This window comes from Eupeodes corollae, chromosome 3 (genome assembly GCF_945859685.1).
Source record: "Eupeodes corollae chromosome 3, idEupCoro1.1, whole genome shotgun sequence".
NCBI classification, from domain to species: Eukaryota; Metazoa; Arthropoda; class Insecta; order Diptera; family Syrphidae; genus Eupeodes; species Eupeodes corollae.
Window position 1 is genome coordinate 107,370,202 of NC_079149.1, and position 12,137 is coordinate 107,382,338.

Below are 12,137 nucleotides of genomic sequence, written 5' to 3' on the forward strand. Positions count from 1 at the left end.
TTTAATACTTTCCCATGTTTTTTTTTTAGACCATAAGCTCATGAGGCTTGGTTCTTCTTAATCTCCGAACATGGTTTCTTATATTCAAGACGGGCTCCATTTCAGAATTAGTATGACTTTCCAGTCTCTGGTTGTGCGATACAGCGTATTTTTTAACAACTCCTGTAACCATTTCTATTTGTAAGCCACGATGTAGATCGGTATTTCTTATGTACCAAGGTGCATTAACTATTCCACAAAGGACTTTGTTTTGGAATTTTTGGATGATTTCTGTATTGTTTTTTTTTTTGTACAGCCCCATGATTGGATTCCACAGGTCCAAACAGGCTTTAGTACTTTGTAGTTTTACTGCTGCCTTAGAGACACATTTGTCGGGTACCAAAATTGCGGTATCATCTGAAAAAGTAGCCATTATGGTGTGATTACCAACTGGAATATCCATTGTGTATATTAAATAAAGGGTAGGACCTAGGACACTTCCTTGTGGTACACCGGCTTCTATTTTCTTCAATTCCGAGTTGTCTTTACCGTACCTTACTCTAAACAATCGGTCTGAGATGTACGATTTGAATATTTCAAAGTACTGCCTGGGAAGTCCCTCATGCTAAACCTTCAGAAGCAGTTTTTCAAAAACTTTTGCCATAATTGGAATAAGCGATATTGGTCTGTAAGCCGTCACTTCTGTAGATGGTTTACCTTGCTTTGGTATGACAATTACTTCAGCAATTTTCCAATGGTGCTGGACATACCGTTGCTTAAGGCATGCATTTATTATATATTGTAGTTTTATGAAGGCTTTCAATGGCATTTCTTTCATAACCTGAGCAGTAATTAGATCGTACCCTGGTGATATTTTATTTGGTAGTTGATATAAACACATACTTTTTATTTCTTTAAGTCTTACAATTGGTATTTCACTTTCATCTATCTTATCAACAAGCTGTAAGTTATTTTCAGCCGCGATTGATGAGTATGGCTTAAAAACATTCGCAAGATGTTCAGCGAAAAAGTTAGCTTTTCCTTTCGGGTTACCGAAAGAGATTTCAAGGGCGAATTTTGTAACTGCGATCTTTTCAGGCGCATGGCTGCTTTCCATAGCTAAAAATCGGTTGAAGCATAGTCGTTAAATTAATATTTCAAATTCATGACACTTAAAAAACTGACTAGTTGCCTTGGTCAAAATGTACGTTCAAAGAACGAAGTTGACTGCAAATGAAGTCAAATATGTTGCCTGAACCTGCCCAATGATAGCTGCAATGGGCGTTTTAATAATATTTTTGATTGACGAAGAAACAAAAATATTTAAAACTAAATATTTTTGTAGGCAAACAGGTTAATTTAAACTAGCTAATAATTAAAACTCAATGTTTTTTTTGGAATAAATATTTATTGTCATATTAGCAATATGTGTATTACTTTTTGTTTCTTGTTTTTCTTTTTTTTTTATTAATAATTTTTAAATTGTTATCAGACTAAATTAAAATGGAATAATTATTATTATATGTTGTTTCATTACATTCATTCGCTCTTCGACATGGAATTACAATGATTTTAATATTATAATTATAATTTTTTTAAATACCTACAGCTGAATTTAAAAGATTAAACAATTTTATTAATTTTTTTAAGATTTCAATAAATGGTTTATTAAGATACATAATATATTTTATATATTTCGATACTTAGTGTTTCTGAGTTGTTGTTTTTTTTGTTTTGTTTTACTTTAACATACATAGTAGGTAAATATATACATACACATCTACACTGGTACGTAGGCATGTATATAATGTAGGTATATATTTCTTGAAAATGCTTCGTGCAAGATTTGTTTGTTTGAAATGTTATTAAAATACACAATGACATACATAATTTTTAGTTTAGGGTTTTTAAATGATTTGTTTTGTTTTGTTTAAACTTAAATAAAATGCATCTTATTAATTACAAACAAAAAATTGAAGAGTAAATATAATTTTATAAAAGTTTTTACATGATATTTTACTTAGTAAATAAAAATAAGGTATATATAATTACTTAACATATACAAATTAAAATTATGAAAAAAAAAAGAAAAAGTATGTTTATTCATTTCATTCTTTTGTTTTTACAAAGTGTATTTTTTGTTTTTTTAATTTTATATTAAACTTTGGCGTCACATATTATGTTATACGTAATGATATATTTTACTTTCTTTGAAAACAAAAAATTATAATATAAATAATTAACAAGAAGACAACATGGTTAAAAATTATGGTGGAGTATGCCATAAGTACATTATTAATAGATTTAAAAAAAATTGTTATTGTTTACCTTTCAAAAAGATAGAACATTGGAAGTAAATGTATGTCATAAATATATATATATGAGATTTTCAGATAACACTTTGAGGCTTTTAAAAAACACGAATGTTTATTCCAATTTGTGGAATAAAATAAAAAAAATATGAAAAATTGCGTAATTTATGAGAGAATTTTAGACTGACTTGAGTAAAATTCCACTAAATGAAAAGAAATATCAAACAGAAATTGTCGGTAAATAATTGCAACTACTATTTCAGGTTTTAAACATTTGTAGTGAATTGTATTTTCATCAATTAATAAACTTTTCTTAGCATTTCTAAATCATTCAGATTTTCAAACAAAAGAGCTGAGCACCAAACTCGAAAATATGAATTCCTAGACGTTTAACCGAATGGAAAGGTCTTTTGCTTGCGATTTGCTTCAAACTTGTTTAACGACAGCTAGAAATTTGCAAGGCTTTTCCAATGTACATTTTTTGAAGCCTTTTAAGAGCGAGAAACCGCGCAGAACATTTAAGCTTTATTTCAATTGCTAAAGAAAAAACATTCGTGTTTTTTTTTCTACCACATAGAGTTCGTGTTAATATTAAATATTTTCATAGCTTCATACATGTAGGCCGCTGTCTATAACATCGCAGCTTCCAAATTCTCTTTATTCTTAGTCAACATAGTTGGAGATTGCACTGGCGTCACTGGACTCGGACTATCTGTATCAGCTCTAGGTTTATTCTTACAATAAAATTGCTTATGTGCCAAATAGGTTTTTGTATAATTAAAACTTATATCGCATGTTTGACAATATTTTTGATTAAGTGGCATTCCTCCTGGACCCGATGACGAACTGTTTCGCAGAAGAGAATTCTCATCGGCCGATAGGGGAGATGTTGAGTTAAGAAGTGGCGGTGGAGGAATCGAAAGTGGTGAGTGTAGAGATCTTATAACTCCAATATCGGAAGTATCCATTGGTTCAGATTTGACTTGTGCTAGAGTTGGTTCCAAATGATGCAGAGCATGCGGATGGTGATTTGAAGAAGTTGAATTGGAATTATTGTTCTTGAAGGCAGAGGCTATGACGACGGTAGGCTCTAAGGGTTCTGTCTTTATGGTAAAACTGAAAGAAAATGAACTAAATTAAATTAGAACGTCAATTATGGAGAGAGTTTAGTTTTGCGTACATACCTCCCTGGAAGGCTGCTTCCATTGTTGTCACCGTTTAGGGTTTGAATTGGTGCTGATGGCTCACTTTCTTCGATGACCACTTCAGGAGAAATCGATGGCGAAGTACCAGGTTGCGAGTGTACTAGTTTCATATGACGCATCTTAAATAAAATACAAATTTTGTTAGAATTTTGAAAGGAAGACTTTTAAAAGGAGCTTTTGGAGACTTACCACATTGCCTTTGTAGGATGATGAGTAGTTACACATTTCACAATTGAATATCTGTTGAGGATTCTGGGGTGAGTGTTGTTGTTGTTGTGTCGATGGCTGTTGTTGCAATAAATGTTGCTGTTGCTGCTGCTGTTGCTGTTGCTGTACTTGTTGTTGTTGAAATTGTTGATGTGCTGCAGCAAGTTGAGATAGTTGCTCCTGACTCATTGCTACGGGACTAGGAATTTCTAAGCCATCATCTTCCAATATACACGACATGTAATTCTCCTCGTTAAAGTCAGAGGTCTTCTTATCGAAATGCATTCGAATATGTGTTCTCATTCCACTAGAATATTAAAACATCAAAAATATAGTCACATTCAAGGATTTAAGGGACAAAAATCTAATTACCGTAAAGTGTTTCCCTTATAGCGACAAATTGAACAGCGGAAAGCCTTCACACTGCCATGGGTTTCCAGATGTTTGCGACTTTCTGAAGCAGTTAAACTCACAACATCGCATACAGGACATTTGTAGGAACACTGTGGCGAGGCCGTTGCCGCAGTTGGTGGACACGGCTGTCCGATTTCATGGAGAACCTTGCACTTGGAACATTTTTCCTTAGTGATAGGTGCAGCTGCAGCTGCAGCGTCACCGCCTCCTTTGGGACAATAGAATTTCTGATGAGCCCTCAAATTATCCATTGATGTGTATTTGATACCACAAGCCGCACAGATCAGCTGTTGATATGCAATGGGATTGCTATCAATGCCCCCAGTACTTGATCCCGATGGAGGGGTGCTCGTCTTGCTTTCCGTATCTTCCTGGTTCCTAGCCGAGCAGTAGTGTTGCTTGTGGGCTAAGTAGTTCTCGTATTTGCAAAACACTATGTTGCACTCTTTGCACTTAGAGACCCCTTGTTTGACGAAAATCTGTGGCTGTCCACTGGTGGCTGATGCCACACTGATAGGAGTTCCAGGGTGTCCTAGGAGTGAGGATGCCTTGGGAGAATCATTTTGTTTGCTTGTAGCTGATGCTGCTGCTGCGGCAGCCGATGCAGTTGACAGCTTAAAAGCTAGTTCCAGATTCTGTTTTGCAATTAGGGGAGGAATAATATTAGATTCGGTTAGTTTCATGGCGATGTCAGCGGAAAGCATTGATCTCAGTGGCAAATGATCCATAACAGATGTTGGAACTGGTGATATTGAAGCGGCACTGCTACTCCTGGGACTGAGCGCTCTTCTCTTCGGCGAGGGGCTCATCGAAGGGCTATTGGGTAAAGATGGAGCGCAGACTATTTGTTCGGGTGTTATACTACCACTGTCAATCGATAAATTCTCCTTGCCCTCCATCATGGTTTCAATGTCAATTCTATCGTCAATTGGCGTCATAAAACTCGATGACGAGCGAACACGATGGGCTCTTTGGATGGGAGAACGTCTCAGAGATAAATCAAGTGGAGCAAAATCTCTGCAATATAAAAAATAAGAAGATTAGAATATGGACAAAAACTCTTTCAGACATTTCCGTCGACGCCTTACCTTGGGGGTACTTCCTTCTTGGTTTGTTTTACGGAATCATTGCAGCTGTTGGCAGATGATGCACGTGTATTTTTCTCGGTCAATAATGGAGTAACGACGCTTGTGTCTGTTGTAATCGATGTAGTAGATGGTAATGGTGGAGGATGAGTTCGAGGCGCTGTATCCACGTGTGGAATTTGGTTATTTGTAATGCTACTTGTACTCAAGGCAGTAGCCATTGGTTTGAGAGATCCATTTTCAAGTGAGAAACATGTGCTTTCAGGATTTGGAATTCCAGGTGAGACTGAAGTTCTATTTAAGAAAATATGTTTAATATTGGAATGGGGTGTTTTGGAACATGGAATAAACTTACAATGGGCCTGGAATCATACTGGCAGCTCGTATTAAATAATATGGAATTATGAGAATGGGATTTGTGGGCAAAGCAATAAATGGTTGTGGTGCAACTGCAGCTGCTGCCGCGGCCGCTGCTGCTGCTACTACTGCAGCTGGTGTGGGAGTCTTGGTTCGCACCTGAGGAGGGCTAACTGAACCTCCGCTTGTTTTAACAATTGGTTCTGCTAGTTTTGGAGTTGTTTGGCTGTAATGAAAAAAATTCTATAAAACCTGAAAATTCATTTAATAGAATTTTAAGAACTTACCCATCATTTCGCCTGGAACTACAATAGTGTTGCTTATGGGCACGATAAGTTTTAACATTCGAGAATCTAATATCACATTCAGAGCAGTAACGATCGACTTGCTGTAAAATTAAAAATAAAACAAAAACAAATTGGTCAATAAAATAAATTTAAATTATCTTTTGTTTAATTCAACCAACTCACTTGACTAGAACTATCATCGCCACCATTGGAGGCGTTAGAACTTGGCGCCGGGGAGCTTTGGTGCATTCGCATGTGACGATTTAATGAGACTTTCTTATCGGCACTGTAGGAGCACTGTGTGCAAGCGTATTGCTTGCCAGTCTTAATAGATTTCGCTGATGGCTCACCACTTGATGTGATGGTGGATTTATCTCCCGATGATGCACTTCCAACGCCGCCGGCTCCACTTCCACCACCACCGCCACCACCTGTCGCATCTTCTTCGGCTTCTTTTCTGTAAAATATAGAAATAGAAATTTTAATTTCCATTCATTCTTCTGGAGGCTAAGTAAAATAGAAAATTACCTATGAGAACAATAGTAAGCTTGATGTGCTTCCAGAGTCGATCTCGATGAGAATCCAATTCCACAGGGAAGACACATAAAAACTTTCACACGTTGTGAATTATCCACAACCGCTGGAATTTGGTTTTTAACAGAAGGCTTCTGATCAACAGGTGCAGGCAACGAGTCCTGCTCCAATTGAAGATGATTCTTTGTTGATTCCTCATGAAGTATCTTTAGATTTCTTGCATCTGGGTTGAGAGCAGGATCAGAAGCTAGTAGTGCATTCAGTCGTAATTTAGGAATCGCAGTTACCGCGATAGCAGGAACTATTGATGACGAGTCGTCTGGCTCTGAAGGTGAATTTACTTCCGATTGGAGATCAGATTGAACCGAAGGAGAATTTCGTTCGTCGACTTCTGGTTCTGAGGGCGGTGAAAGGGTTCTAGGCGAACCCGATGCCGGACAATTTTCTTCTTCCATTAGGGATTCTGTTGTTGTTGTTGTTATTGTTGGTTCAGCTGATTGATCAATGTCAGCCGAAGCAACTGGATCGCTTTGCTCATTCAAATCGCTTGGGCTTAGATCTTTTGTTTCTGAAAATTCAAAAAAAAATAAAAATAAGAGCGTGTGAGTTTAATTGGGAAATTCTATTCTTGGCCTAGGTAAAAGGCATACAAAAAAATAATATGGTGTGTGCAAATTTCAATATCTCGAAGCTAAGCCAAGATCTTCTACGTCGCATGCCTGAAGTGCATCTTGCATCTTTTACAATTAAACAAGAATGGTATTCATAGTGAATTCGAATACGAAATGACAAAAAACCATGATGATGGTGGGATAAGTTCTTGAACCAACCAAGGAAGGCACACTCTTCGGTGATGATGATGATGCTGATGGTTGCGGAGAGGAATACGACACTGGTTTATAACGCAGATTGCAACATACACACACTCATCGTACTCACAATGAGTTAAAAAACAAAACAAAAAAGAAGAAAAAAATGTAAAAAAAAAGGAAGAACCTCTCTGGAACGTGGACTTCCAAGGAATTTGATAATCTTCCGATTTCAAGAAATGATAATTTTAATAAGAGAATTTCCAATTCGTTTTTATTCCTGGGATACAGAGTTTTTTTTTGGTTGTTTGCGTTGTGTCCAATAAATGAACATTCGATTGTATTCCGCTCCACAACACGTGGATGGGTGCTTTTTTCTTAAGCTTAAAGATGCAGCGCGGCGGCGCGCGGACAGATTAACTTTATTCGCATTCAATTGCAATTTTGAAGAAGATTTAATCAAACATTCTAGTGTTTTAGTTGGAATGTGTTTTTTTGTATCGTTTTTAAAGATACATTCAGAGTTTTGGCCAATGTTAAACGTTTCTATATAAATTTGGAGAATTTGTAGAATAGTTCATCTAAGATTTAAAAGACCTCTTGGCGATTTCAAAATTGTTAATAATTTTCAAATGTTATGAAATTGCTTTGGAGGAAGAGGTGGGACTTTTTGAATTATTGTTCATGTCGATTAGGAAGATTAGAACGAATTAGTTAGGTGTACTTAGGTTCTAGGAGTACATTTTAAGTTGGTACTAATACGAAAACTTCAAATACATTTTTGAACTTATTTCTTATTGATTGGTTGATCGAAGAGCTTACACTGACCAAAATAGGCAAATATGGGCATAATGCTAAAACACCCCTCTCAACTTATTGTCCCATTTGATTTACTCAATGGTTATAAAGGTTTTAAGTTAGCTGCAAAATATATCAATATTTAAGTACATTAAATCAATTTTAAACTTGACTGAACAATTTTTAAATAAACATTAAGAAGGTCATGATCTTTGTGGCCATGGAACTTCTTACAAAATAAAGCCATAATTGGTTGTGTTGTGGGGTTTGTTAACCCGTCTTGTTATAACATAACATAACATAACATAACATAACATAACATAACATAACATAACATAACATAACATAACTTATTAAACCGAATTCTCTTAGTCATCCCGAAATGAACAAAAAGTGGCTACGTTTAAACCACCACTTTTGTAGGAAGTTATCAATGGGCACGTTCAGGCGACACAAGGGACTTGAAAGTAAGGCAAGTTTCTAGCATCTGATTGGCCAGCTGTCAAAAAGTTGTCTGGAAAGTTAGTCAAGAAAAATCTACCTAACTATCAAGTCAAGTCAACTTATGTCAAAATGACAACTGATCATGTTTTTCCGTTCAAGTGAAAGCTGATCTTTACTACTTTATAATTTATTTATTTTCTGCACAATTCCATTTACTTTTTTCTGTAAAAGGGCTCATTGTCAATTTAAAAAAAAGTAATATTTCTCTACAATACAAAATACAATTCGTAATGGACTTGTAGCTTGTCTGGGGAGTGTTTTGTAGACAATAATGTGTTTGGTAGTTCTTGTACTATGAACTTAAGGTAGAGGTTTGTGAAGTAAAGTTCTGAATTTGAAATTCATGACACTTGGAAAACTAACTAGTTGCCTTGGTCAAAATTTACGTTCAAAGAATGAAGTTGACTGCAAATGAAGTCCCTTATGTTGCCTAAACCTGCCCAATTTCTGTTCTGTTGCTTTTTGTATAGTGATCCATTCGTTTGACAGATGTCAAATACTTGTGGTCTTTTATTTTTCAAACAGTTTCTAACTATTTTTGTTATGTCGAAGTTCAAGTTATTGTTCAATTGCCATTGTTACAAAACAATGTTTTAGCGTTCCATGGGCCAAAATAAATTGATTTATTTTTGATTTAAGATCCAAACGGCAAATCCGGATTTTTCGACAGATTTACCCCTTTTTGCACTTATACAAATAAAATTATAAAACAATTTGGCTGTTGTGGATTGTTATAAGACGTAACTATTTGATATTTCAACAATGAGTTCAGGATGTCAAACCTATCAAACATGGCTGTCATTTAAAGTGTCATAATTATTTAACCATTAAGGCGTCAGTTATAGCTATCATTGATTTTCATCATTGAAAACAAGCATTGGAATTTTTTTGACAAGTTGTTTATAGCTATTAATAAAAAAAATCTACCGAAAAATGTTTACTGACAGAAATCTGTCATTGGAATTGTGTGAAATTGGAACACAAATCAGTGGAACAATTAGTTTCACTTTTGAACCTAAAGGTATCAACTGTTGACGAAACTGAATTGGGGCTCTCCGATTTTTGGAGGACTTAACTGTCAAAAATTTTAGAATTTGCCATCTGCCTCTGTCATACCACGCGGTCAGCTTTTTACTCCATTAGCTCGGTCATTTTATTCAGAGCTAATAGAGCGCGTTCCCAGCTACCCCAAATTAAAGGACAGTTTTTTTTGACAGCTCAGTTTGCTGTCTTATATTGGTCGCATTCACAAAGCTAGTGCCTACGTAGTCAAGGGATTGGTCGCATTCACAAACCTAGTGGCTACGTAGTCAAGGGATTATGATTGGCTAAATCTAACTACAAAAGTAGTTGAAATTTCCCCTCCGGAGTAGTGTAAAAATGTCGGCTACAAAGTTAGTGCACACTGGTTTTGACGTTTCACAATCAGCTGCTCGGTAATGACACAAGAATTCAAAATGAAATGAATCTTTCGGTATTTAAATACAAATATAAATCAATCATAATTATATCCTTTATTTGGTTTTGTTGAATTAAAAAAAAAACATATTTAAAGTTTTTAAATGTTTCTTACTTTATATATTTTATTTGTCATTAATATGACAGTTCTGGATTGACTAGCTTTGTAGTGCAATTTTGCATTCACAAGGCTTGTTGAATTTTGACTACGTAGCAACTACTTTTGTGAATGCGCCCTTTGGTTCGATTGTTTTAATTTTTAAGAGCTGTCATCCACATCAAACTTGGCTGTCATTTGAAGTGTCATAATTATTTAACTATTAAGAACCAACATCTCTCAAACTATGACTGTGTTAATTGCCAAAATTTAGGAAAGAGTTGTTATTTATCTCCGATTTTTGGAGGACTTAACTGTCAAAAGTTTTAGAATTTGCCATCTGCCTCTGTCATACCACGCGGTCAGCTTTTTACTTCATTAGCTCGGTCATTTTATTCAGAGCTCATAGAGCGCGCTCCAAGCTACCTCAAACAAAAACAGGTTTTTTGACATCTGAGTTTGCCGTCTAATATTGCAACTTATTTTTTTTCTAGATTCATAGGACTTTCATTTGTAAATTAAGATTTAGTCACAATTCTGGGAATGTCATTGCGTATGATGAATTACAGGAGATACAATTTAGTTTATTCACCCTTTATTTCATGTAAAGTACTTCCATATCTAAATAAGGATAACTTTAAAGACGTGTACTTTTTATTTAATTCTGGTTTTTCTTACAGAAAAAACATTTAAGCAACCATGGGCCTAATTTAGAGAATCACGAACAAACCAAAAGTACGAAAATCACAAAAAATGTTCTTTAAACTGACAGATTGAAATAGTATTATGATCAATTAATAAGACAAAAAAAGGAGATAATCAGTGCTTTGAATTAATAGATCAAATTTAAATTTTTCTAATAATGCAAAACCCTATAAATTTCCGCCCTCTATAGAATTTTGTGTGTACTTTGTTTACTGAATGCTCTCCACAATCTATGTGCTATGTATTATTAACTTGACAGATAGCTCTGTGCGATTGGAGAAATAAATTCATTTACATTATTTAATATGTCAGTTTGATGTTGGAGACCCCTTAAAGTAGCCTTATTGTAGACTTAAACTTACTTCTGTGAGGTGTGACTAAAGTTTAAATATGAACTGTCATTGTCAAAGTCATTTTCAAATGTCATTTTTAAAGAGAACTCTATAAGCGTTAACTTAGATAAAAGATGTTATTTTAATCATGACATATGCTAGACATTTTCGAATTCAAAGTTTGTGCGTCACATTATTGTGTATTCCAGAAATCACAAACTGACAGATGAAAATATTATTATGATCAATTAATAAGACAGAAAATGGAGATAATCAGTGTTTTGAAGGACTCATATTTTATTTATTTTAATAATGCAAAATCCTGTACATTTCTGACCTCTAAAGATTAATGTGTGTACTGTTTACTGAATACTCTCCACAATTTGTGTGACTATGATTAAGTTGACAGATAGCTCTGAGCGATTGGAGAAATATATTCATTGATATTATTTAATATGTCACTTTGATATTGGAGAACCCTTAAAGTAGCCTTATTGGAGACTTAAACTTACTTCTGTGAGGTGTGACTAAAGTTTAAATATGAACTGTCATTGTGAAAGTCATTTTTAAATGTCATTTTTAAAGAGAACTCTATAGTGTAAACTTAGATAAAAGATGATATTTTAATCATGACATATGCTAGATATATTCGAAGTTTTTGAGTCACATTATCGTGTATTCCATAGAAAAAAGTTTATGTACATTACCCACTATCTTTTTCTACACCACAAGTTTTCTTCATTTTCCGAAAATAAGAAAAATAAAACCCTATAGAACATTTGTATACCAACTTCTTATTTGTATCTATCTGCATTAGAAACATAACGAGCAAAACACCTTCCAGCTCATTTGTTTTCGCAGTGTAAATTAGCAAACCGTGACTGAGTATTATCACATTTTGCCTCCAGGTGCAATATTGCCTCCTGCCTAAGTTGTGCTTCCCATATACGTATGTAAGTACCTTTATACTCTACCTATGCGCGTTCTTATGCTATACTGCCTCCCCATCTGGCTTATTTTGTTTAAGGTAGTAAGTTGACCCATCTCACCATCA

The 12,137-nt window shown here is 34.9% G+C and overlaps 1 protein-coding gene across 5 annotated transcripts in view; it reads right to left on the reverse strand.

Moving 5' to 3' along the window:
- Positions 1–2,111: 2,111 nt before the first annotated feature.
- Positions 2,112–12,137, reverse strand: part of LOC129948865 (zinc finger protein ush) — a 244,704-nt gene continuing 234,678 nt past the window's right edge. For all 5 annotated transcript variants that reach the window (XM_056059992.1, XM_056059993.1, XM_056059991.1 and 2 more), the window contains 9 exons: positions 6,375–6,948; positions 6,030–6,303; positions 5,847–5,947; positions 5,558–5,785; positions 5,206–5,496; positions 4,076–5,134; positions 3,686–4,010; positions 3,476–3,615; positions 2,112–3,407 (listed from right to left, as the gene is read on the reverse strand). In XM_056059992.1, coding sequence (XP_055915967.1) covers positions 2,921–3,407; positions 3,476–3,615; positions 3,686–4,010; positions 4,076–5,134; positions 5,206–5,496; positions 5,558–5,785; positions 5,847–5,947; positions 6,030–6,303; positions 6,375–6,948 — 3,479 coding nt within the window. In that variant the 3' untranslated portion in view covers positions 2,112–2,920. The remainder of the gene's footprint in view (positions 3,408–3,475; positions 3,616–3,685; positions 4,011–4,075; positions 5,135–5,205; positions 5,497–5,557; positions 5,786–5,846; positions 5,948–6,029; positions 6,304–6,374; positions 6,949–12,137) is intronic.